Raw genomic sequence first — 27,421 nt, forward strand, 5'->3', positions numbered from 1 at the left:
TAGTGACTAGAGATGATCTGTACTGCTAGGTTCAGGAGTCTTGCTTGAGTTACAAAGGCAACCGGTGAGAAATGCAGACCTGTAACTGCCAGCCAGCTTCCCCATGCTTTCCTTGCTCACAGCTCCACTCCAAGGCAACAGTATTTTTAGACAGAAATGAAGTTAAGATTGCCGTGTGCAAAGGTAGAATACAAGAAAACCAGTTACAAAATGAGGAAATTCAAATATAAGGTCACACTTAGAAAAATAACCTGCCTTAACAATTGAAGCTTCCAAATAGTTTTAACTCTGTTTCTATCATTACTAAATTATTTTGATGCTTGATCTATGCTCTTCCTGTAAGGAATTCAATTTGTTAAATGGAAAGAGAAATGGCTAGTTTGGTGTTACTGGTATAAAAAGAAGATAGCACAGTCAGTCAAAATTTGGGGAAAATGGTTGATATGAAACAATTTTTCTGTGGGGGGAAAAACCTTAGATTGACATTATTTGATCAAATTCTGGAAGCAGAGTAAATCCTTCTGTTCAGAAGATGGTGGCCAGATAAATTCCACCAGATGGTCAGAGCAGGTTCCTGGGCAGAAAGTGCCATAGCAGATCTAGACAGTTTTTCTGTTGCCATCCTCAGGTTTTGCCTTGGAAGGAACATGTCTCAGCTACTCTTGTGTGTGTAGCAGCTCAGCCTAAACTATCAGAAAGAAGTAGTTTTTTCCTAAATGTCAAAATCTCTGCATGGCTTTCTGGTATGTGAGTGGTAACAGATAGGAACAGGGAGTTCTTATCATTGTCTTGGCAAGGTCTACTCTAAGAAGTTGAGTTCCAAATTTTTTAAAGCAAAGCTCATAAATCTAGGAGCCCTTGTTGATTGCTGGTGTTGCTCACTAGCCAGCTCTGAGTGACAGATAACATCAGGATGCAGTTCCTGTAGCTCTCTCACACAGTCCATCTTTTCAGATCTGCCTAAACCAAACATTAATTCTGGGGCTGGTTTTGCCCCAACACATCACAGCAGTAGGAAACGGAAACAATTTCAGAATGCTATTCCTGACTTCCACCTGCTGCAGCCACCCAGCAGGCTCTTCTATCCTTCTCAGCATCACACTTGACATGCTGAGTTAAGACTTTGAAGGGAAAGAGCCCGTGTCCTCTTTGTGTCTCAATGCTACAGGTTGGAAAACTGATCAAGGAAGCTGCTTCGAAAAGCAACCTCAAAAGGGTGACACTAGAGCTTGGAGGGAAAAACCCCTGCATTGTGTGTGCGGATGCAGACTGTAAGTATTGGCTGCTGTGTTTATTTGCTGTAAAACGCCATGTGGTGCTCCTGTGTGTCTCTACTGGACTCATTTTGCATGTCCTGTTGTGATTTTGTTGCATTAGTGAGTAGAACTAGGAGATATGTATAACCTGTGACCACCCAAAGTGGCTGGATAATCTTATGTGGCTTGGGGAAAATTCTTTCCACTCTTCTGCACAGCATGGTGGAGGTTGAAGGCTGGAGGAATTTGTGCCATCTGCTAACAGTGAGCATTGCAAGGACCTGCTCTGACCCAGCTGTCCCACAGAAGGGCATTGTTGCTTTTGAAACAATCACTGCTGAAACTAGTTTTCAGGAACCAACATACAGTATCTAGGAATCCATGTCTAAATTCCCACTGCGAGAAAAACTGGTCACTGCCCTCAGTGAGTCTTTGTAGAAGAAAGTATCGGGGGCTACAGCAAACTAGACCTTGAGACAAAAGGCAGGAAGGGTGGTGGAAAGAATAAGAGATCTGGTTTGGGTGCAGTATGAGGCCTTGTTGAGTGCCTGCAATGGGTGTGGACCCTTGTCAGCATATTTTTTAAGAAGGCTTTCAAAAGAGAAAGGAAAAAACAAGTCTGGAAACACTGTAAGGCTGAAACTGTGCATGTGGTAACGCTTTTCCCTCCTGGGCCGCGTTGCAGTGGATTTGGCAGTGGAATGTGCCCATCAAGGCGTGTTCTTCAACCAAGGGCAGTGCTGCACGGCTGCCTCGCGAGTGTTTGTGGAGGAGCAGATATATCCAGAGTTTGTCAAACGCAGCGTGGAGTTTGCCAAGAAGCGACTCGTTGGAGATCCTTTTGATGCCAGAACTGAACAAGGGCCCCAGGTAACTGTGTGCTTGAGAACAGTTGTTTGGTTTTTCACTGTGCTTTTGTTTAATTGTCCTTGTGTAAATATTATCCTTGCTAATATGGTCCCAGTAGAAGCGCCGAGGGGTGAGTAATGTACTATGGCTTTATTTTTCTCTCTATTTCAAATACCAATTAATCACAACTGTTGAAATGTTATGTTGTAATTTTTTTAAACACAAATGTATTTAATTCACTTCTTATCCAGCTTTATGGAAGGGGCTGTCTCCCTGGTACAGTAATACAAAGCACATCGAAGGGAGCAATAGCAACGCACAGAGGAGTGCAGCTGCAGCAACAGCCATTCAGATACTTGGCTGTGTTGGTGATAAGTAGTTAGAGCCCAGGGACTCCTGAGTCCCCACTTTCCCTCTGCTCCTCTGTCCCCTTCTTGATCCTTTGGAGAGGTTTCAGCTGAATTAGAAGGAAGAACCAGGCCAAGCTGCTTTCACGATCAGCCTTGTCAATGCTTCCAGAGCTTTCCTCTTATTTTTTCCTTCTGAAGCCGTCTGAGCTGTGGTGGAGAGCTCTGGAGGAAAATGATCCTTGGGTCATATTTTCTAATAGGGCTACTGTTTGCTACCAAAAATAAAGGGGAAATCCCAGAAATCTGTAGCCTAGGCCTCCTGTTCTCAGTACTGCACTGTGAGTTTTTTTTTTTCCTTGATGTTATATAGGATCCCTCAGAGAAGGAATGACTGGTGACATCTGTCTCTCCTTGTCTAGATCTAGGCCCATTTACATATGATTCATATATGGCAAAACCTCATTGCATGTCCTCATGCATGGGGAATAAGATGATCACAGTATCACAGTATGTTTGGGATTGGAAGGGACCTCAAAAGATCATCTAGTCCAATCCTCCTGCTGGAGCAGGAACGCCCACGTGAGGTCGCACAGGAACATGTCCAGGCGGGTTTTGAATGTCTGCAGAGAAGGAGACTCCACAACCTCCCTGGGCAGCCTGTTCCAGTGCTCTGTCACCCTTACTGAGAAGAAGTTTTTTCTCAAATTTAAGTGGAACCTCTTGTGTTCCAGCTTGATCCCATTGCCCCTTGTCCTATCATTGTTTGCCACCGAGAAGAGCCTGGCTCCATCCTCGTGGCACTCACCCTTTATATATTTATAAACATTAATAAGGTCACCCCTCAGTCTCCTCTCCTCCAAACTAAAGAGACCCAGCTCCCTCAGCCTTTCTTCATAAGGGAGGTGCTCCACTCCCTTAATCATCTTCGTTGCCCTATGCTGGACCCTCTCCAGCAGTTCCCTGTCCTTCTTGAACTGAGGGGCCTAGAACTGGACACAATATTCCAGATGTACATCACTTGTTCATACTGGAGCTGCATCTATCCCTGTAACTTGCCTAGAAAGCGATTTCAGACTGCTCAGCAATCTTTGGAAAATAATCCCATGCTGGAACTTGCTTCAGCAGAGATGAGCTGACCCTCAAATTGTTTCAGGGTCTGCTCTTACCTTCTGTAAAGGGCTGTCAGCTTTTTGGGTATGTTTGTTTTAATATCACATGATCCTAAATTTTAACCAGCAGTAGCAGTAAGTGAGTTGCATTTATAGTTAGTCCCACCAGGACCATTTTTGCCTGGCTGCTCTGACAAAGAAACATTGGTTTCATGAGAACAGCCCCTGAAATCACAGGTGTAGTCATGAGGTTTTAAAGGGTGAAACACCCTGCAGTGAGCAGAATATGTAGGACTAGGCTGCTTGTTTCAGTTCATCCCAGCTCCCAGCTCTTGCCAGGCTGTCAGAACAATTCCCAGTGCTCTGGCGTCACAGTTGTAGCTTAATGGAGACTCTTTGCATACAGAGCTATAATTAAGGGTAACAGTAAGGAACAGCAGCATCTGGTCAGATTTTAAATATGGCCCATCGATCCTCTTTGCTTGTTCTGGCTTAGCTGTTAAACTTGTAGCTAGGAGAGAGAGCACAGACACACACACCCCTGAACTTCTCTGCATGCAACTGTCAAGCCCAAGATGGGAAAGTGTTGAGAGAGTGAAAGGAAACTGTTAATCCCAAAGCTTTCATGTGGCTGCAAGTGCAAAGGAACAATAACTTCCTCTGCAGCTATGGTTGCTTGCTCTCTGGAGCCTGTGCTGTAAGACAACACACAGAAATTCAAGCAGAAGAAGAAATGATGCAGTGTCACAAGGGCTTAAAATGCCTACAAATGTAGCAAAAATTAACACCTGCCTGCAAGTCAGTGTTCAAATGTAAAGCTTCCAGATCAAATTTTTCCTCTTTCCTGAAGTAACCTGAAAAGTAATCTTTCTTCCTCTTATCCTTCATCTCTGTCAGGCCTCAGTTGCTTCAGATCCAGGTCATTGCTTTCATTCTCCTTCTATGTGGGTCATGGTGAACATACACAACAGTGTTACAAAAATGGCCACATGCTGCTGCATGGACCCTGTCCTGGGATGATCACTGACTTAGAAACCAACAGTGGAAGGAATTGGAGCCCATGATCTTTTTGGTCCTACATCAGCTCCAAGTGCTTGTAGCCAGACAACAAGACCTGCAACTTATAGAGAGTTCAGAAAGTGTAAAAGAGGAGAGTTTCTGCAGTCCTGATACAGAGCTAGCACTCCATGGAAACAAGCTGCACCATGGCTGAGCACAGTGCTCTGAGTAGCTGCAGAGACAGCCTGGAGCAGGACAGCATGGGGTGACAGACAAAACTCTTCCACGAGAACTTGACGTGAACTAATTGATGTAAGCTAGTACTGGAACAGTGGTTCTGTCTGCAGCTGCTTATTCCTATGTTGCATGGCACAGATGAATTAGACTGGGGAACTGGCTTACTTAGGTCTAATCCAGGCTTTTTGGAAGTGAGGAAGAAAGGTTTTACTCAGGTCAATCCCCTGATGTGGACTGTGCACTGGCATGGATGCTCATGGCGTGAGTGTGGGGAAAAAGACTGTCAGCTGCACTATTGGGTTATGCTGATATAAACTGCACTGCTTTGATCAAAATTAGGTCAAATTTAAACAGTATTAAATTCAAACAGAAATGAGGCATGCTTCTGATGAGACTTCTCCAAAAATCACATGTGTCTGAATGTGTTGACTGGCTGGAATTCAAAGGACACCACAAGAAACCTGAGGGGTGATCAGAACTCTTGAAGTAGAGTGCCAAACTGCAATGCACACCAAGGGCATATTTTTTAAACTTTGGATTTCTGTGAGCTGTATCATAAGAAGTAATAAAGTAAATCTGCACAGATGGCAAACTGGTTAACCAGTGCATTATACAACTGTGAAGAACAGACTGCATTAAGTGAGACTAAGATCCTTGTGTACTAGGACAAAGATTAGTTTAGAACAAGACTAGACTAGTTTTGTCACTGTAGAACCCTAGATACCTGGATTTGGGGACTATAAGGCCTGACTTACAGGAAGAAAATAAGCAATAAGGCTATGTCGTGACACTTGCTAGCCAGAAGTTATTCAGCCACAAACCTACTTTTTGATTTTTAGGACGGTGAATATTTTCCTTGGACTGTAGATGTTTGTGTACTTTAGGATTAAAATGTGAAAGTACAATATGTAAGTAGGAAGAGTATGTGTCTCAACAGTGTGTTTGACACAGTTGAGGGGTCATTCCACAGGATTACAAATGCTAGGTTTGGAAAAGGAAAAGCTGCTCCTTGCAGTCTTGACTTAAATGAGGCAAGATATGGAGATTTGGGGGTCTCAGATTTTCAGCATTGCAGTGATCCTTAGAAGCCTTCTTCTCTTTTGAGTTAGGTGGACAAACAGTAGAATTTGCTTTACCAGACCATGTGTTTTTAATAGAAATCAATGCTCAAACCATAAATAATATTGGAGTAGGAGACAGAATTTAAACAAAACTTGCAATGTTACAATGACAAACAGTTCCACCCTTGCATGTCATTTTTACAAATGTTTTCTTTCCCCAGTGTCTTTTCATCTAACTATAGTTTGCCCTGCAACAAGTTACAGCTGTATAAATATCCTTGTTTTGTTTTCTGTGATGTGAAGTGGATGAACTGGATTGGTCTGGATCACAGACATGCCAGGATGGAAAGCACTTGCAGATATTTTCAAATTATTTACATTGGGCAACTAAGCAACAAGACAAATAGACAATATGTATGACACCTGCCAAACTTACTATGTGACACTGTGTCCTACATGAGGGTGCACATTTCCTCATGCAGTAGCTTGTATCAAGTGTTTTCTTGGGTAGCATCTTAACAGATGAGAGAACATGAGCACTTAGCACAAGCTGTCCACAGTGTGTATGAGACGCACATCTGTGTGGCAGGAGATGTGCTGTTCTCTGTGTACCAGAAGTACTCCAAGGACACCTTCCTGAAGCTTTGATATTTGTCTAAAAGCATGAAAACTTGGATTGTGTGTGGCCAGGATTAACTAGGGACAGGATATAGTCTGTAATCTGGAGGAGTTGAGTGTGGAACACTCCATGTAAACAGTCCCAACTGGCAACTGGCCCTGCTGAAATAAAACCAGATGCCTTGGGAAGGGTATTGAACAGCACAAGCACCTGGAGATACCTGGCTCTCAGAATAACCTCCCAGGCTGCCAGGGCACCTTGAACCAGTGGGTGGAGTCTTGTATTTAATCACCTCAATTAATTTGTCAAGGGTTTTGTTAGTCTTACCTTTTTTTAAAAATATCTCCATAAGTCTTTTACCATCTGCAGTGTGATGTGATGAGGCGTTTCATTGCTTTCATCATGCAAAAAGCCATATCTGACTGTGTGAAACCTGACAGTACCTGCAGTACCTGGCTGTATGTGGAGCACAAGAGAAGGACCAGTACTGACCAGAAGTGCTATGCACTGCTCCACCTCTTCCCAGCACATGACCCACTGTGCTTCTGGAGTATGTGGTATCTCCTCTAAGTCCTGGGGCGAGGCTGCAGGGTTGTGCGACTTCAGTGACCTGTGTCTGAACGGGCATTTCCCCACCTCTACTGAAACCCCTAATTTAAGGGCTAGTAACACAATAATACTCGCTATCACATATATGGCATGTGTGGGGAGGAGTTAGACAAGGTTGGTAGTTATAAGGGAAGATATGGCTCCCTGTCCAGAGAACCAAAAAACACTGGGATGGTACTAGTCTCAAAGATCCATACAGGTGATTCTGATTTTAAAAGTATGGCGTCAGTGCAGTAGTTGTTCTGAAATCACGCCACTAATAGGGCTTATCTTTGAGGCTGTTCATAAAGTGTTTGTACATCTGTGGAAGGAGATGGAGACAGAGCTCGCTCTGTTCTTCCAGCTGGGGACAGATCACTGTGCCTGAAGCTGCACATTACGGCAAAGTTGACTTAATACTTCATAAACCCTGATTCTCCCTCCCTTGCACTGATTCTGTTGCTGGTTAGATCCCTTGCTGAGCCCAGCAAAAATGCCCCTTCTCAGCTAAATGAGTGCATGGAGAGGGTCAATAAGTCCCAGAGCTGGAGTGAAGTGAGTGATGGGGGTGCATATCCAGGACGCAAAGGATGGGGAAGTGGGGACACCCCCTCCATGTGGCAGCAAACTATTAGATCAGATTAAACTATCACACATAACTCCACCTTCTGGTTTTTGTGGCTTAGGGCTATGGCCATGTCCCATCTTTCACCCTACTTATTGCCTGACTGCCATATCACAGAATGAGATGTAAAATTGTAAAATTACCTGGTTTGACAGTGCCCTGCAAATGTACCCCTGGGCCACATACCATGACTCCAGTCTCTGGAACAGTGATAATAAAGCTGCTGCTGTCTGTTTCTTTTCCTTTTCTGTCTGACAGATTGACCAAAACCAGTTTGATAAAATCCTGGAGCTGATAGAAAGTGGGAAGAAAGAAGGGGCTAAGCTGGAGTGTGGGGGTCTTGCCATTGAAGACAGAGGCCTGTTTATAAAACCCACTGTGTTTTCAGAGGTCACTGACAACATGCGTATAGCCAAGGAAGAGGTACAGTACAAGTCACCTGAACCTTTATGTGCATTTACTGCTCTAAATGGGAAAGAAAATATGTATTGTCATGGTTAGAAGGAAAACCTGAGAGAGGAAAAGAAATTTCACTTATTTCACTTACTTAAGTGTCCTAGTAACTGCCTAATGCTGAAATCCATCCTACTAATGAAGTGTCTGCAAGGTGAGCTTCAATTTCGAGTGTATGTGCATGGCAGAGGGGAATTGTAAGAGGAAAGGGAGGAGAGCAGAATAGGCAAAAAAACTGCCAAAATGTTTTAGCAACAATTTTTGTGCAATTAGTAGGTGTCTGTTTGCCAGCCCTTTCTAATGCTTTGCTGCTTTCCCCCATTTTGTTTGTTTTTCCGAAGGGGAAGTAGCCCTGTGAGTGTACTCACTAGAAAATAACAAACTCAGATAAAAACATAATAGATAATACTACCCTAAAGCTTTTGGGTCTCACTTCAGGAGAACTTGATATAATGCAAAATACAAGCACACACCATACCTAGATACAACTGCTCTAAATGCTGGTTCTGAATAAGAAATAGCGGTGATGGAAGGGTTTCTGTCTGAATCCTTTATTTAAAATACATATACTTACAAATATAATTATAAATATAATAAAAATAACTGAAACTGTGGCAGGCTGGAGCAATTCTATGTATTTTTTGCCCTGAAGTTTGAAAGTTTTCCGAAGACAGATTTAAGCTCTCCCACTGTACACGGACAGATGGTTGTACGAGCCATTGGCTCTTATGCACCTCCTACTGAGTGGACTTGAAATTGCTCAGCTATGGCACACACTGATTCTAAGTGGCAGAGCAGAGGATAATGTGTGTTCTTCCTCCACTACTTTGTGAAAAGGATTTGCTTTATTGCAGAAAGATGGGACAAGAGCTCTGGGACATGAAGCTGGTGAGGATGGAAGGAATAGCCCTGCTATGCTGCTGCTGAAGAACTTTTTTCAAGTAGCCTTAACGTCTGAAATAATCCTGAATTCTGTTCTCATGGTGAAATCTCCTGAGGCTGACCGTTTTTTTTCCTATATGAAAACATGGTCAGAGCCAGCAAAGCACAGATCTAACACCCTGGCTTTCATTATTCATATGCAGAAAAATTGAACAAGCTGCATGTGATTAGATACTGTGATATTCCTTTGAAATACAAGTTAATCTACTTTTTGTCATGTTCCCCAATGGAAAATAAGTAGTTGCCAAAGTCTAACTGGCACTTGTATCTTACAGTTTGATCTAACGCTTTTTATGGGGCTTCTTACTGTTCACTCCTGGCAAAACATTGAGATGTGTCAGATCTGCCACAGAATCTCTAAGGAACCTGGGAAAGATATCAGTCAGACTGGGCATGAGTTACACTCTAAAAATAGAGGGAATAAGAGCTGAAAATCCCATGACAGGCCTTTTTTTAATGAACTGACTCCTAAATCCCAAGTCATGATTCGTGAAGCTTATCCTGTTTCATTCATTTACAGTTTTGTTGCAAATGCACATTCATCCTTTGCCTGGGATCAAAGCTGCAGTTAAATACCTGGATCTTCCAAAATGAAGAAATTTAGAAACACTTTAATGAGCCTCAAGGCCAGGCAAACTGCTTCATCTGGCCATCAGGGTGGCACAAGTGAGACTGTATCTCACCTTCAAGGGGGGGTTATTGTACTGTAAGACCATGCAGGCCAGAAAAAGGCCCCCACCTTTGATTCTGTGCTTGATGAGAGACCCCTTTCCAGAAACTGGGGTGTATAATATTGTGTATGCCTGCTACCTTATACTGGCAACCTGGGAAGCCAAGTTTGTGGTCAAACATACATGTGGTAAAGGTACTGCACATAAATAAACTGCGTGCAATGATGCAATTGAAGTTAAAACCAAGGAAGAAAACTTGCAATGCTTGAAATATATTAATTACTTCTTGAGTATGCTTGTTGAGTCCAAACGGAGAGTTGTAAATGGAATGAGGATGAATCATTTGAAACTTGTTCAGATCCAACTCTGCTTATTTTGATTGGTACAGATGATCTGTTAGCTGTCGAATCTTAGCATATATTATAGCACATTACTGTACTTCCTTTGAAGTCAGTTTAACTCTGTCAGTGACATCTGGAAGGTTAAGATGTGACATTTTAAATAAAGTATCTAAAAAGCATCTGATTCTGATTACTTCAAAATTACCATGATTAGCAAAGGCTTTCTTGTACTAATGTTTAACTGATACATGCAGATTTTTGGGCCAGTTCAGCCAATTATGAAGTTCAAGAGTATAGAAGAGGTCATAAAAAGAGCCAACAGTACTGAGTATGGACTTACAGCTGCAGTGTTCACCAAGAATTTGGACAGAGCATTAACACTGGCTTCTGCTTTGCAATCGGGAACTGTCTGGTAAGCAGAGTGGGACCAGAGCATGGGCTGGGATTTTGTTTCCTGGGAGGGGAGAGGGATGCATGATTTGGAATCATGTGTAAGTGCTGGAGGTAAGATGTATTAGTAGTCTGCTTAGTTCTTGATATTCTCTTCAGAAGCAACATCCATTCTTCAAAATAAGGTGGTGAGACCCAGACAGTCTGGTGGGAAATGGGCTGCTTGTTCATTCAATTGATGTAGTCCTTCGTCTGAAAAACTCTGAAAATGTAGTAGCTGTAGCAAGTTCCATCAGACAAAATCCTGTATGTAGAAAAAAGTCATTCTTATGATCTCTAGGTAGCATCAGATGGAATCTTAGATGCACGCATCAGTATGGACAGTAGATGGCATCACACCACTGTTGGAAAGACAAGTAGCTATTTTTGCTTACACAATATTAATACCTTGTTTTATACTAGAAACATTTCAAAGATGGAATCCTGATTTTTTTTTTTTCCTACTAAAGATAGGAATTTGATCTGGTGTCTGATTTGGATGCATACACAGGACTGATTTCAAGAGCTGGTGCCAGAAGAGTCTGCCTCTGAGTAATCTTTAGATAAAAATGGGATGTGGGCTTTGAAGGATCCATGTCCTGTACATATGTGAAGGGTCAGTCCTTCAGCACCAACATGTACCAGGCTCTCTTCAGTCATTTGGTCTTAATGAGATGCTGAGGAACTATCTGCATTAGCTTTTCCTACCTAGTAGTCACAGAAATGGGGCTAGCGCTTTCGATTTACTGCGACACAATTGTCTAATGCAGCCCAACCTTTTTCTATAGATGGAAGTGGATGGTGAGGCCTGCATGTGGATGCTTAGACAGCCTGCTGAGTAAACGCGTTCACTTTGGAATGTGCTTCGTTAAGCTAGGGAATAGGCTGGACTGTTTATTTTAAGCACAGCTCTGATTATGGCATAAATTGCAGCTCAAGCATGAATGTCTTAGCCACTAGAGACTATGAAGTGAGATGTGGGTCAGAATGAGTACCAGCCAAACATTTTATGTTTCTGTAGCAAAATAAGATTTTATTGCTAAAATCTGATTTTTCAAGTGAATAAGCTGTAGAAAGAGAAAACTGAGAGACTTCAGCCTTTTTTGTATTGTTGTTGTCATCATCTTGCTTCTCCTTGGTATTGAATTGTCCTTTTACGATTGATGTTTTTATTGTAGGATCAACTGTTACAATGCCCTCTATGCACAGGCTCCTTTTGGTGGCTTTAAAATGTCAGGCAATGGCAGAGAACTGTAAGTTTTGCTCAATATCTTGTTTATATGTAGTTGGTGAATGCAACAATTGTGACTCTGTGAAAATATTGTTGAATTTGCTTTCAAACTGTCAGATGTGAGCACGTAAGCGAGTGTCTTCAGGAGTGCCTTAATCTGTTTTATAAGCTCTTAACTCCAGTCAATTCCACTTGCAAGCATTTTTCCTCACCAATGTAGATTTTTAGATCAAGGGAGAATTATGGAACCTTGACTGAGGACACTGCTATCCACTCCAAACATCCTCCACCTTTTTATGGTGATATCTGGGCCTCCTTTAACTGCTCTGTCATTGCTGCTGGTTGGACCTCTTCCCACCTCTGACTTTCTAATGTTGGAACTAGAACAAAGAATGGTCTTCAAGATCATTCTACCTCCCATGTTCCAAGCTTCCTACTAAGTGATGGCAAGACGCTCTGTCCCTTTTCCCCAGCCTGACCTTTTGCACATGGTTACCAGACATTCCAGCTCTCATTAGTTACTAATGCAGAAATTTTTATATCAAGATTACTCTGTAATTTAGACGTAGAGCTGAGAAATTGACTTAAACCTTAATTTTCTTCATGTATAGGAGAGAGGGGGGTTTTGCTACATCATTTAGAAGACCTTTCAGAGGAATCTAATGCACCTTTTCTTTCAAAAGACAGATTAAGCACAGCTCTGATTATGGCATAAATTGCAGCTCAAGCATGAATGTCTTAGCCACTAGAGACTATGAAGTGAGATGTGGGTCAGAATGAGTACCAGCCAAATGTTTTCTGTTTCTGTAGCAAAATAAGATTTTATTGCTAAAGTCTGATTTTTCAAGCGAATAAGCTGTAGAAAGAGAAAACTGAGAGACTTCAGCCTTTTTTGTATTGTTGTTTAACTACACCATTTAGAAGACCTTTCAGAGGAATCTAATGCACCTTTTCTTTCAAAAGACAGATTTATTTCCAGGAACCATTTCCAGTAGCTATTCTGGTGCATCTGCTGCTCTGAGACATTCAGATACCTCACTTGCTAAGCACAGTAAACGAATGAATCCTCAAACGGGACACATGTATTGGGACCTTATGGTTCACTTTGCCTGACTGCCTGGCTAATTAAAGGGGTTTATCCCTTGGACAAGGCATGGGAATGGAGCCAGTTTCTACCAACCAAGACATAACGCAGCGGTGGGGTTGTCATCACTATGTGTTCCTGGAGCAACTGTGCCCTCTGGATGATATGATATCTTGTAGACAGAGGGTTACTTTCTGTGAAAAATAAGTTAAACAGAGTTATCAGTGCTTAGACACTCATTAATGTTGATGTTTCTTCAAGGGGTTCTCAGTTTTCACTAGGTAGAGAGTCACAAGGCATCATCTTGTGGGTTACTGTGACCAAAACCATTCCAGGTTTCTTTTACAACAGGATGTAGTTGCGTGTACTTATGTGCATGTACTTAGTGAGTATTTGAAGTAGTGGGCCAAATTGATAGCTGGTGTAAGCTAGTTCAGGTCTGTTTTTAATGGCCTGATGTCATCTACAGCAGCTAAAATACAATTGTATAGAAATCCTTTATCTTAGGGAAGTACACATTCACATGCTACAACTGTTTGTCCCTTTCCCTCTTCTCTCTTCTTTTCCAGTGGTGAATATGCTTTGGCAGAATATACTGAAGTGAAAACAGTCACCATTAAACTTTCCCAGAAGAGTTCATGAAAACAGAAGGCCTAAAATGCTGACACTCTGAATGTGACACATGGGGGACGTGTTCAGAGCAAGGGGGAGGGGAGGGGTAGGCAGGAAAATGGAAACACCTGACTTCATTCCTATGGAAACACTGAATCTACTGGACTCCATTTTGTCAACTGGCTCTTCAAAAACTGATTTAACGGACCCTCCTGGAGTGGCACACACTGGCACTGTACAAGTCCATCTGTCTGCCACCTGTGACTAAAATGCTGGTTGGTCACAGTGGTTGCAGGACATCTGCTTTCAAACTGTGCCCCTGAAGGACGTGGATATTGATGGCAAGTTAGAGAGACTTCTGGTACCATTAGCATGGACTGTTAAACACCTCTTCAGAGACCGATGGGTTTCACTTGGCATAAATGGACTTGAGTGGAAGGGCTGATACAACTTGGCTGAAGTTGGAGTTTGTGTGGAGACTGCAGCTGGCGTTCGGGAAGGGAGGGCAAGTTTTCATGGAAGAATCTGTAAAGAAATTCTCTTTGTAAGAGCTATCTTTGTCTCTCTAAAGACAGACGTGTTCTCCGTATTGGTGAGATTCTAGCCCTGAATTAGATTTATGGAAGTTTCCTAGAGGACTCCTTTGGGGCCAGTATTTCACCCAACAGAGCTGGATGTTAAAGTGTCCTTTGAACCTGATGTTTTAGTGTGCACACATTACAGGTGCTGCAAGTGCAACTTACTGACTTGCTAACCCTTCTGGTTATGAATGAGTCACAATTGTATCTCAAAACTTCACTACAGCACTTTTCGCAAGAGGCTTTTGCATAAACTGTGCTTACTGTGATGACACAAGAGTTGAATGCTAAGCATGTAGTATGGTAGATAGGCCACAGAAAACATCCCACCCTGGTCCTTCTGTTCTGGAGGGGGAAGCAGAAGAGCTGCAAGCAGCTGTCCCGCTCTCTCTTTCTCTGTGTGAATATGTCTTCATTTTTTGAGCCAGAGCTGTTATGATGAGAGTAAAACTTACAAGCTCTTCTCACTGCTTCTTCATCCCGTATGCATGTAGCTTCAAATAATCTTCTGGAAGTACAGTATGAAAAGGCAGGTGCTCCCAAGCACACACCAAGTGCTGCAGATGTGGGTGTACAAACAAGTTGCCATGGAATAAGCTACAGCTCGACTTAAATGTCTCAGCAGCTTCACAATAATTGTCCTCGTGTTACCTGAATTGCATCCACAGCTGTCACACCAAATTTGTGTCTTAGTATCTCCTGCAGTAACTTTGCATGCCCAAACATTACTGTGAGATTAATTACAAGCCATATGCTGTCTTCAGTTCTTGTGTCCACTACTTTCCCTCCTCCTCCTCCTGATTCTGTGCTGGAGAACTGCTGGCAAATGTATGGGAAGCTCTGTGTCCACAGGAGCTGTAAGTGTGTGGGAGTTAGTGGTGTCCCTGTGTTAGGAAGTTCAGCTGATCTTGCTGGGATTCTCCTCTGACAGCAAATTGCTAGAGGTCCCTTCTGGCATCACAAGACATTTCCATGGAGCACTGGTAAAGATTGCTGTCTGGAGTTTTCCGGGTGTCAGTGCTTGAAGCAGAAATGCAACCTCTATTCTCTGATGCCAGCAAGGATTTAACTGGTACCTTCCTTTCCTCAGAGATACACCCTGTCAGTAACAAGTTCTGTTGCATGACTCCACCTTTTTTTTTGAGGGGAAAAGAAGGTGAGTGGTGGTAAGTAAGGTAAAAGTTTGCATGAGCCTAAATGTCCTTATTAGTCAACGTTGAAATTGCACTTCAACACAGCTTAACTTCTTAAATGACATACCTCCAACAGTCGCGTGTAACTGTCCTCCCATGGGCATGTGAGACAGGTAAACCTCCCCAGCCAGTGAAGGTAGTGTCCTCCTTTCCCCATGAAAGGCCAAACGGGAACATTGTAAATAAGTTTATATTTTTGTACAACACTTAGAGTGCAAACATCTTCTCAAACGTTTTACTTTTGCCTACTCGACGGTTTTCTAGGGCTGCAGTCAGACAGTAGGGAAGAAAGGCAAACAGTAAAAAGCTGATGTATCTCTGTATGAATTTTTTATAAACAGTGGTTGAAACTGAAATAATCTGAAATTCTTCAAATCCTACTATTCTGGCTTTATATGCATTATATATATTTCAACTCTTTTTCCCTTACCATGTTTTTTAAAAGGTCAATGTATCTCTTATTGTATAAATCAGGGTTTGACTCTACACACTGAATTTTCTAAGTTATATAACACTAGACACTAACTTTAAAATAACCCTGTAGAGGGTATATATTCTTTTGTTGCACAGTAAGGCTTTCATATGAAATATTATACTACTTTTTTAAAAAATAAAGAACTATATTTATAAATTAGGATACAGTTAATCTAATGTATTTTTATAGCTAAAGGTACATGAAAACACTATGTTTAAACCTCATGTATATATTTAGACTATGGGTATCTTTTTGTAATAGTTCTTTTTCCTAATAAATGTTTAACTTTGCGACATGGTTTCTAAATGTCACATATTGATATTGCTGAGAAAGGAAAGTGGGGGAGCAGGAGACTTCTATAGACTTTACTCATTTTAACAGAGGAGTAACTTGGATACTTTTTTATTTACGCTGATTAGTACCTAAAGATAAATCCATCCACTCTGTTGCCTGTCACCTCCTTACACAGGCCAAGACAAACTCCTTGAATTTTCTACTTGCTATCAGTGTCACTTACAAGGTTTGAGAATTTAGAAGGTGGAAGGCTGGACATAGAAAGGAATTACTGTGAGTGACATAATCAATGGAGACATAAGCCAGGAAGAGCGGGATGAGATTTTTTTGGGGGAAAAAGAAGAAAAAAAAAAATAGCTTGAATGCATGGCGAAATTCTTGAATTCTTGCTAGAGGAAGTCTCTACTAAAACAAAAGGAAAAGGTTATTTTATTGGGTTTTCAAACAATTGCGCTAAAAAAAAAAAAAACTGTAAAAAGGTCTGGGTAAGAGCCAAGCTGGGAGGTGTGAAAAACAGCAGGTGGAAAAGGTGCCAAAAGCAGGTAACACTACTGTGACTGCAGCTAAAAGCAGATTAATGGGGACTCGAACACAGGTAAAAGCACCAGTGAAGACCCATCCTTTCTATGTCTCCAGCGTCACACCAAAGAAACCCCCTTGGCAGATCTCAGGCTGCAGCAGCCATTTGGTGAACGGATTTGCCTTCTTCCTTTGTCAAGCAATCCTTGGAGTTTCATTTCTTGGTATGGGCTGGGAAAGAAAAAAAAAAAAAAGTGTATATAATTCATTAAATCATCGTGAATAACAAAAGGTGTGTAGAAATTATGTTCTTTTAGTAGAGCAAATAGGTGAGGAAAATAAAGCAGCACTAGGCTTGTTAGAGGTTCCTGGTACCTGGACGTGACTGGTTTGTGATGGGGAAAAGCTGCAGGCAGCGTGATCCGCCAGCCAGAGCACAGCATGGCTGACACCTGCAGAAGGAAGGGGGCAACCTTGCTTTGCCTTTCCAAAGAGCGGCAAACTCACTCCACGATCTGAGGTAGAAGCAACTTTCAAAGAAAGAAATCAGGAAACAACTGTTACAGGTAAGGTCAGGCCCCTGTGGAGAAGGGGAGATGGGTCACAGTGCCATGTAGGTCAGAGCCTTCACCTGGGGAGCTGCATGGCAGGTGCTTGTGAGGGTGAAGCCAACTAGAAAACCCACTACAGCCCCTGCAACTCCCACAGCCTTTTTTTTCCTCAAGAAAACCCGAAGCACTAAAGCCAATGTAGGAGCAGGCAGACACACCAGTTGCTGATGGGTGAGGGCGTCCCGGTGGGGAAGGATCCCAGGAGAGGGGCTGCCATGTGCCCTCCTCAGCAGCGCTCTGTGCCCAGGGCCCGCTGGCGGGAGGGCTCTGCCCTGGGGATGAGGGGCCGGGCTCACCCTCAGCCGTCCCCACCGGACGCGGAGCCGGGCGGGCCCTGCGCGGCCCGGCTGGCGGAGGAGGCGCCGTGCGGCTGCCCCGCTCCTTTTCCTTCCTCCCGCCCTCCCTCCGCCTCCCGCGCCGCAGAGCGAGGCGGGCGGGCGGCCGGCGCCGGAGGAGGCGGAGGAGGCGGCGCGGATGCAGGGACCCCGCCAGCCCCGGGACGCCGGAGGTACCGTGACTTCGCTGCCGCTTCGGCCTGGCCGCCCCGCGGGCACCTGCCCCGCCGTGAGGGGAGGCGGCGGGGCGGTGGCTGCTGGGGCACGTCGGGGCTTTTCATGTGGAGAGAGGAGAGGGAAAAGCTTTTTTGTTTAAAAAAAAAGTTCGGAAGGAACTTTGCGGGGCAGCGGGCGGCGGCGGGCGCTGCCTTCCCCGCTCCGGCGAGGAGGGAAAACACTTGAGGCTCGCCCTGAAGAAAAATCGGTTTTATGTAAGCGGGGCCTCGGGCTCGGCTGGCAGCGGTTCCCTCCGGGTTCCCCGCCCCGGCCCCGGGGGGGCCCAGCGCGGCCTCAGCCCCCTGGCTGAGCTGACAAGCAGGCAACACCCGAAAAGTGACTACAAAGGCTTATGAGACACCCCGAGTCGGGGTGTGATGGCTTATTTCTTCTCAGCCAGCAGCTGTGGTGTGGGGAGAAAGGGGCTGGTTTGCCGCTGTCTGTGTGGAGCTCGCCAAGGGACAAAGGATGTGTGTCCCCGTGTCGGGTCCAGGTTTGGCTTCACCCCCCTTGTGCCGTGTCAAGCGGGTGAGCCCGCAGCGTTTTTCCATCCTCACGGTGTCGTGGGCCGCTCTGGATCCATGGTGACACCTATCACAGAGTCTGGCCCAGATGAGCTTCTCAGAAACAGCAGGTGGTTTGAGCAAAGAACTGAAGTTTTGGCAGATTTCTCGAGAAGCGGTCTGGGGCAAACCGTGTTGTTTGTGGATGCCTTGCTGCACTTAGGTGTGATGCACGAGGTGAGTCCGGATGGGAAGCGGAGAGGATGTGGTCGGGATGGCACAGCCACGGTCGGATGTGCTGGGATGCTGTGGGAGGGTTGTCAGCAGCAGGTCTCGGGACAGAAACTGGGGATGTGTGAAACACGATGTAAATCAGCATTCAGGTGTGTTCTGCCTGGCCTCCTCCTTCTGAATGAGTTTCTTCAGATCTCTCTCCCTAAATCAACTTAAAGCGTGATATTTGCATGTGTTACATTTGAGTGTATCTTGCTTAAGGTAGAAGCACTGTAGGGGCAGTTTTTATTATATACATAAAGTCCTGAAGTATGGAAATACTGCTAATGTGGGTGCTGTGTGGCAGTAATGTACATGGCTACAACATTTACTATCCTACTTGCAGTTAAAGGGAATTGATTATCAAAACCACACTACTATTTTTTTCCTGAAAATTTTCTCCCTTTCAATATATATGAGGAAAGCTTCAGCCTGGGGAATAAGCTGAGTAGAAACCTGAAAATCAGGAATGAGTTGGTTTTCAAGCCTCTGTGGTCCACACTGACCCCCGTGCAGTGTTTCTTGCACAGTCGATGTGAGCACAGGTGGTGTGTCCCCGGCATACAGCAAGGAAATGCCTCAGAAACTGGCATCTGCTAAAAAGGGCTCATCTGTTGGTCTATGCAGGGGGAAGTATTTATTCTTACTGTAGCTGCTCAGTGCGTTTATAGCGAGGGTGCTGGGGAGGCAGCTGCTGGAAGCATCACATCCACTCCATGTTCAGAGTTCACAACCTGTCTGATTTTTGGGAGGCGTGAGAGCCTCCGCAACACCTCTACGTGGGGTACTGTACCTGCGAAGTGGTGGAGATGTGGGATCCCGTGCCTGCCAGTGTGGCGAAGGGAGGCTCAGTCCAGGAGCCAAGCTCACTCTGGTGGGAACTCGGCATGTTCCAGGGCAGAATTCGGTCCTACACCAGCGTGGCCCAGTTCACTGGTTCATGGGACAGATCTAGGCTTAGGTACCACCTCTCCATCTCAGCCTCCTGCAGCAGCCCACGGCTTCCCCTCCTTGTATGGGTGAAAACTGCCAAATTCAACCTCTTCCATGTCCCTGACTGGTGCTGCCTTGGGATGTGAGAGCTGCCAGAGCCTGACCCGGGAGATGAGGGAGGAGTTGATGCTCGGCAGCTCAGGCATCTGCATCCATCTGGAGTCGTAGCCATCCTGTGGCAAAGGAGGTGTCTGGCTGTGGGGTGTGTGTGGACATGCTTGCATGTGCCCTGGCCCAGGTCACTCAGTCTGTGTCACTATTTGCCATATGGCACCCAAATTATTTTTCCCACCTCTGAAAACACTGAAGAACCAAACCACAGTCTGTGGCAGCACCCAGATTGCAGGGTGCGGGGGTGTGCGCAACGCTTGGGGTATGAGTTTTGGTTCCTGCTGCCAGGCACTGCAAATGAGGGGTCATCAGAAACTGAGTTTTGCTGTAAGTGCACCTAAAACTCAAATATTTGCCTAGAAACAAGTGATGTAGCATGCAGTGATTTTTAACACTGTCAGTTGGTGATTAAATCCGTACATAATGAGGGAGGAGGAGATGGATCAGTATATTTTTATACTCTCCTTGGCCTTTGATTCCCAACTCAGGAAGTGAAATCTGCTTGGGGAGAGTTAGGGATATTCTTGGGTCTTGCTGGCAGAAGTGGGAGGTGGGTTCCATGCTTTGCTGAACTAGAGGCTGCAATCACAACTTCAGCATCATGCACCAGACATGAGAAAACTTTATTAATAAAGAGTCAAAGGTGAGGGGTACCATGTTACATCTCAGAGGCATTCAGTGACTGAAACTGAAAGCAGAAAATGAAGGAGTGCTGGTTGGGCACATGCTGCAAATTCACCCCTAGTTTTAACCTCTGTGGAAGATACATTGAAAGAGAGATTACAGGTGTGCAGCTTTGAAGAGGTAAGGAGTTGGAAATGCCCTGGGAGACTGAGCTGTGCAGTTTTCTGCTGGCTGTTACGCAAGGCAGCTCAGAACAAGCCAACCTTTAAGAGCTCCTAAGGGCCTGATTTGCCTCCCTGAACGTGTTTGAAGAAGCCTGATGCTTCTTGGGTGGCAGAGTTCTGTAAAAGGACTGGGGAAAGGGGACAGGAGCTGCTGTGTTTCTTGTAGCCCTCTTTTCTTTCCTACAGAGGATTGTCTCGGTAACCGCGTCAGTATTTTTCAGTTTCTCACAGTGGAGTCTTGCAAGAGTCACAGTCATCTTTGTGGATGGGAAAGGTTTTGTGGTTGCATTTAGGATTTTTCTAACTGGACTGCATGATTTCAATGCTCTGCCTTTACATCGGCTTGTGGAGAACCTGAAACTGCAGCTGTGACCCCTGCCCACCCCCCCCACCCTCTCCCCAAAGACTCAGCAGCTTTGGTGGAGAAAAACTGGGAACATTATCTTTTCTATAGTGGAGACATTATTAGTATTCTCTGCTAATTCATGTTATGCTCTTAACAAAGCTATTATGAAAATAATTGTATTTATATTTGCATAGGATGGTGAGTGGCTTTCTGCAAAATAATATTTGACAGTTGTGTTAGAGTGCAGAGCAATAAGCATCTTTCAATTTCTATACTAGAATGATTAATTTGGTTTACTGTTTATTTTTAAACAGGGTAAAAGATGTTTCTTCAGGATGGTGCTTACCAGCAGTCACTCAGCTCCTGTGTTTGCTTGACGGAGATCATTCAGCTTTGACAACGCTATTCAATTTTCAGTGCTGCAGAAAGTTTGTCCTTTGGATCTTCACAACCGTGACCCAGAATGTACTGGTGTGTGGGAACTGAGGAATCCACTGTTTGCAGAGAGAGCAACATGGATCCACAAAATGGTAAATAGGATGATTTATTTTCTTTCTTGTTCAGATTGGGAGCAAAAGGTTTTAAGAGAACTCAGTGGCCAGCTGTTGCTGAGTTTCAGTGATATTTAAATATATTAAAGAACTTTCAGTGATTTGAGCCCTAATCTTTGAAAATCTACAGTATAGAACAAGTAATTTTGCTTCCAAGGAAAATGATGTTGAACTACTCAGGTGATAAGAATAGCATTTGTCTGAAGACCAATTTTCTCCAAAAGCCCACGGAATTAGTCAGTATATGTATCACATCTCACTAGTTCCTAAATATGTTTTTCAAGATCTGTGCTGTTTCAGTATGTGGATGCAAATGTGTTCCCAGCCACTCATACAGTGTGTATTCAGGGTATGAAAGCTGCTACAATCAGAGCATCGTTTCTCAGGCTGATCAGATATTAACTTGCCCTAGTTTTACTGTCAGCTTTGATTCAGTGGCTTGCAGTGATTTATTGTTGGGCTGGATTAGGAGGTCTGTGTTTATGTAATGCAATAAATCCATAAGTGGAAATTTCCCTTTTAGAAGGGATGTATACTTCAGGTTGCTTCCTGTTAAATTTTTTTCTGAACAGCCGAATTATTTTTGGATGAATTTTAACGCTGAAACCCTCAGCTTCTAGGCGCTGCTACATTTTTCTGAGTCAACCCCCAGTTATGTTTCTGCATCAAGAAATAGCTCTCTGGTTATTGTATAACGGTATTCCCCCCTTGCAACACGCAGTTCATTAAGAGGCAGCATCTGCGTTTTAAGTGTGGGATGAAGGTGTGTTTGACGCTTTGTAGTGAGTAAGCAGGCTTCAGTAGAAGCTAATGTGTTTGCAGCCTTATTTTGGATTTTATCAGCAACTATGAAGCAAAACCTGGTAGTTTATTCAGAGGCCGCCTTATCTTGTTTGAAGACATTTCTCACCAGCATCACAGGGAGCTCTGGGGACTCTTTCCTTTCTCCGTACGTATTCTGCTTTTTCTGTAGTACTGATTTTTCTGTTTGTTTTTGCTTTTATTAATTGGCTTTGTATTTTTCTAGAATAATGAGGAGCATTTGGTTATTGAATATTCTTTGAATTCTTACATTCTGTCCTCTGAGTTTCTCTCTGGAAGAAATTATCTCCAGTTGAATACTAAGCTATAAACCATGAGAAGAATTTTAATCTGCACTAATGATTTGCAAGTGTTAAGAATTGTTAAATTTTTGTTCTGCAATAGTGATTTGACAAGTTTTTATCATTGTTTAAAGATGCAGTAAATAAATTAGTTTATGAGTGAATAATGAAGAGAAAAATAAAAAAGGTATGTTTTCTACATTGTGAGTTCAGTTTTTCTTCTGAGAACTTTATGTAAATATATTCAGTTAGACTGGTTAACTGGAAGCATACAAATCTCACTGGTATATCTCTTCTATACTTACATGTCTGGGTTATTTTATTTGATAAGCAGTGTTGGAAGACTGGCAAAGGCATCCTAGGAGAGCTTCAGATCCAGTACTGCCCTGGTGGATTTGCTTTTTATAAGCATATTGTACATGTTTAAACTCATTTTTATTTTGGGATTGTTTGAGTCCTGTCAAGAATAATTGTCATTAGCTAGCTGGTCCACTCCCTAAGTTAGCCGGTCCTTGTTCTGCATTTGAATCCTATTACACATCTTGAGCACAGGAACGCAGTGACTCATTCAGCCTCCACATCTGAACCTATTGTTTACACGCATTTATTAACAATCAAGATGTAGCCTCCTGCTTCCATTCAACGGGAACCACTGGGAAGTGGAGTGAGAGCACAGATAATTTCTTTAATGCCGGTGATCTCATTAGTGCTCACAAAGCTCAGAGTCTTTAAATCTTAAGATTTTCAGGGCTTTTTCCTGACAGCTGTACATTTTTCCAGGTCTTCATGCGGAGAGTAGGTTTGCAGCATCAGTGACTCTAGATAGCAAATGTAACATGATGGAAGGGCTCACCTTACTGTTCGTGTCTGCTGTTCCTCTTGGCTGCGGCAGAGATCTTGCCTGGACCCCAGCAGGATGCCCAGTGACCCTTTGAGCAGCCAAGCTGTGTTTCAGAACTGGACCTTATCTGCCCTCCAGGGACGGTGCTGGGCTTGACTTCATGATGCTGGTGACCACCCACTGGTCCACAGAGAGGATTTGTCACTGGAGTGCAGAGTAACGCTCCATTTCGGGTGCAGTCAGCACCTCCCTTGCTTCCTCAAGCCCTGCTTCCCCTCTCCTAGATTTCGTTCATCTTGTCCTAATTAAAAGCAAGCAAAGAGAGATATGGGGGCGGCTGCAGTCTCTCATGAAGCATGGGTTTGGTTTTTTTTTTTTTATTTAGTTAAAAAGCTCTACATAATACAGAAGTGACATAATATTAATCTCATAGGAAATACAGTGGAAGCCCAAAGATATCACTGTATGAATGTGTAGAACAGAATAGAGATTCATCTCCTTTCCATGGGCTGCTTGATTTCTTTGAATCTTATGAAATTTTACAGCTAGGATTTAATTCTCGTATGAGTTCCTAGGAGGCAGTTCAGCAAAGATGTAAGGAAGCAAGCATTGTCTTCTGAAATGTAAGGATACTTCTGTTAAGGAGCTTATTACTCTCTTATTGAGATTTTTATTCAAAGTCGCAGAGCGTTCATATACCACTTGTGTGTGTCTCGGAGGTGGAATTGGATTATCCTTCAAACACACCAGAGGGTGTCTCTTCTCTCCTGCTAAATCTAGAAATGAGCATTGAAAAGAGGTGTTATGTTGTATATAACATTGCATAATTAAGGACAATGATGCCAGAGATAGTTGTTTGAAATTTTATAGTAGCTTTACAGTTATTAACTAAGTGAACCTTCACAACTGTTTTTTAGGCAAATCTGTTGTAAGCTGGTGACTTTCCACTGTCCAGGCACACACAGATAGACACATGCAATATGTCTGGGAAAGGGATCTAAATATTAAAATGGGGCAGCAAACAAGTAACAAGAATATAATGACCCAAGTTGGCATTTGCAGTGGACCAGAGGCTTAAAGCTGTGCTTCAGAAGTGCTGCGCTGGTCCTGCAGCTCGCAAGGCTTTGTATTTGATCGGAAAGAGGTTCCCCATGGTGGTAATGACCTTCACAACCCTGCCTGGGCCGTGGCCCAGCTCAATACTGACTCAGAGGGAAAGCTGCAGCCTGCACTGCCGCTTCCTGAACTGCAGAAAAGCCTCCAGCGCAAGTTCAAAAGTTTAACTGGAAGAGTTAGAGAGTCATTTTAACAAGAGAGACTGCTCAGGAGATAGTGTAATTTTATATGGAAAGTTTCACAATGGGTTGTGTGGTGACAGCTTGGGGTTAGCTAATAGCAAATGAAACGGCTTATTCTCCTGGGGCATTGCTTTGTGCATCCAGTGTTTGCATGAGGATGGGACATCTGCAAATGTGCCCAAGGCCTTTGTTGTAGGACAGCGATTTGAGGAGGTGATGGGATGGAGGGATGGAAACTTTGGCATTTCTCTCTGTTTTGTACTTCCTGGGTAACCTGAGCCTTCCAGGCTGTCAGTCTGGCTGTGTGAAATCCACTTAAAAAATAAAAGTCTACAGGAAGAGCCTGACTTTACAGCAGTAAAAGCAAGCAGAGTTCACCTGCTCTGGGGTGTGCATGTACGTGGCCTCCAGATAAGATCTTTGCTGTAGTTTCCTCATAGTTCTGCCCAGTTGATTTTGTTGCCTTAAATGTGAAGGGCAGGAACTTGCATTTGGTTGTGTGAATATCTTTGCTTATAAATCTTTCCTGCTGAATAAAGAAGGAAGGGAAAATCGGCATTGGCGGCACCACTGATATCACTTTGTTCCTCATGAAATCACCATTTAAACCTTAAAATCTTTACATCAGCTGTGCACACGGGGCCAGGGCCAACAGCTGAGTTGACTTAGCCCCGTCTGTGTAACAGGGAAAAAGTACTTGCACCCTCTGTCCTGCTTTTTCCATCCACGTGTTACCGTGCAGTAATGTTACCCTGAGCCTGCTGTGACAAGGAGGCCATCTGGGAGGTGATCCGAGCGCACAGAGCACCAGAGACCTGCAAAGTGTGTTGGTTGCTTGAACTTCTGTATAATTGAGACTAAATGAGCCTTGAAGATTTTCTGGTTTTCTTCCTGCTTGTTAAACTGTGAGTTAATTTGAGTCCAAACAGCAAATTGAAAGTATTCCTACAAGGAAAAAAAAAAAGGGGCAAAAAAGAAAACAGGTGTCTGACGTGAGTTAGTCTTACTGCATAATGCCCTGCAGAAGAAGAAGTAGAAAATGCAAGGCAGGAATAGGAAGTACCACTAGTAAAGCGGTAATAGGCTTGTATTTTTAAACATATTTAAATACACACTTCATACAGAAGTGGTGCAATCTCACATGGGGCCAAAAGCTAACGCGGAAGGCTGGTCTGCAGAGAAATACATGTGGTTAAGCCGGCTCTTCTGGGCAGACTGTAGCACAGCTGCATGTTGAACCATCGCACTGAACTGAGCCTGTATTTCCAAAAAGGGCAATGTATGCTGGGGCATTTACAAATAGGTGCCTGATTTCAGACACTCTGAACTGATTTTCAGAGTCTGGATACTAAGCAATATTCCTCAGACACACCCTTAGGAGATGTCCTGTGTATTTTGAAACAGAGGCATCTGGAAGAACAATTTGTCTTTGAAAATGTGTTCTAGTGCATGTGTAAAGTGGTAATTTGGCTTGTGAATGCTGTGCCGCTCGAGAGTTAAGGGAATATGAAGGAGCATTTATGTCTTAGTAGTGGCAGGACCAGTTTTTTTCCTGATAATACCATCGGAGCCAGTGTACTCTGGAAGAAGGAGGGCAGAGCTGCTGGGAGTGCCAGCGGTGTGGTGCAGAGCTTGGGAAGCTAATTGAGCAGAGTCCAACCTGTGGGGCAGTTTGATTTACAGACAGTAATAAAACATTGATCATTATCTGTGCTGTATCTGGCATTATTTGCCGCTATACAGCTTTATTTTTCTACCTTCCAGTTTAAACGTATTGGTGGGTTAATACATTAAAATGTAACGTGTGACAGCTCTGTCAAGAAGCCTAGAGAAAAACAAAGATAAGGTTATAAGATAGTAACAAAAGTTCTTGGCCCATAGAACCTGTACACAGGGACTCCTTAACGATGTTACTAATGTGTAATTATAAGGTAGCTCTCAGGTGTGGATTGATGCTGCGGTCATTAATCAGAATTGTTGTCCTCCGTTTCAGTGGGAAAAAGCAATTGATAGTGCTCACACCAACTCAGTCTTTACCAGGCCTGTAATTGATTTATTGTTGTGTCAGTGATCTTGTAGGAGATTTTATACTTGCATTAGAGAAAGTGCTATGAGTTTATTTTTTTTTATCTTTTCCAAAGCCTATGGGGGCCTCATCCAAAACCCATTAAAGTCTCTACGCTGACTTAACAGGCTCGGAATCAAATCTTCAGGGATCCTGACAGCATTAAGTCTGTGGCTTGTTTGTTTTTCATTTCTCTGATCGATACAGGGGCTGCCAGGGTTCTGCTTGGCAGAAGGCGGCTAACTGGGGGGAAACGTTTGCATTGCAGATGAGGGTGTGGGGGATAGATTTTGTACCATTTAGCTCCCAGTCTGCTGTATAGGTGAAGCCTGTCCCTTAATAGGTTCCATTTCAGATTTTACATCATTAGGCTGATATTTAATTCCTTTCCTTAATCCAAGTCTGTGTGTTCATTAGTGGGTCAGCCATTGCTTATTTGCGTTATATATCACCACAGCAGCAGCCCTTTTATGTAAAGTGCTGATAGTTTCACAACAGGAGTATGTCCATGCTTTGAATTTGTGCCTTGCTCTCACTTAAAGGGAGGACTGACTTTAGAAGTTTGAAAGAATTAGGGAAGGCCCTCAACATTCAGAAAGCCCTCCTGCAGTCAGGGGGGCACGGGGGGCCAGTAATTTCTGGTTTAAAAAGAAAAAAAGTGTGTTTTGAGGAATAACGAGCTGCCCTTAAATCATGTGCAGCTACATGCAGGCAAACTCAGTGAGTCTGATCCTGAATCTGAAACAGAGTTAGCAAGGACGTATTCAGACCATGTTAAAATATGACGGTTTAAAAAGATTCTCATTGAATAA

General features: G+C 43.6%; 2 protein-coding genes across 3 annotated transcripts in view; both read left to right on the forward strand.

Annotated features, from left to right (window-relative positions):
* ALDH1A3 (aldehyde dehydrogenase 1 family member A3) overlaps window positions 1-15,995 on the forward strand; it is a 35,503-nt gene extending 19,508 nt beyond the window's left edge. For both annotated transcript variants that reach the window (XM_082060559.1, XM_082060560.1), the window contains 6 exons: window positions 1,169-1,271; window positions 1,942-2,126; window positions 7,952-8,116; window positions 10,355-10,512; window positions 11,708-11,782; window positions 13,414-15,995. In XM_082060559.1, coding sequence (XP_081916685.1) covers window positions 1,169-1,271; window positions 1,942-2,126; window positions 7,952-8,116; window positions 10,355-10,512; window positions 11,708-11,782; window positions 13,414-13,486 — 759 coding nt within the window. In that variant the 3' untranslated portion in view covers window positions 13,487-15,995. The remainder of the gene's footprint in view (window positions 1-1,168; window positions 1,272-1,941; window positions 2,127-7,951; window positions 8,117-10,354; window positions 10,513-11,707; window positions 11,783-13,413) is intronic.
* Window positions 15,996-17,527: 1,532 nt separating this feature from the next.
* Window positions 17,528-27,421, forward strand: part of LRRK1 (leucine rich repeat kinase 1) — a 79,206-nt gene continuing 69,312 nt past the window's right edge. Inside the window, exons 1-2 of the mRNA XM_082060556.1 lie at window positions 17,528-17,634; window positions 21,066-21,281. Of these exons, the coding sequence (XP_081916682.1) occupies window positions 21,215-21,281 (67 nt within the window). The 5' untranslated portion in view covers window positions 17,528-17,634; window positions 21,066-21,214. The remainder of the gene's footprint in view (window positions 17,635-21,065; window positions 21,282-27,421) is intronic.

The sequence above is a fragment of the Streptopelia decaocto genome, assembly GCF_964273445.1.
Source record: "Streptopelia decaocto genome assembly, chromosome: 9".
NCBI classification, from domain to species: Eukaryota; Metazoa; Chordata; class Aves; order Columbiformes; family Columbidae; genus Streptopelia; species Streptopelia decaocto.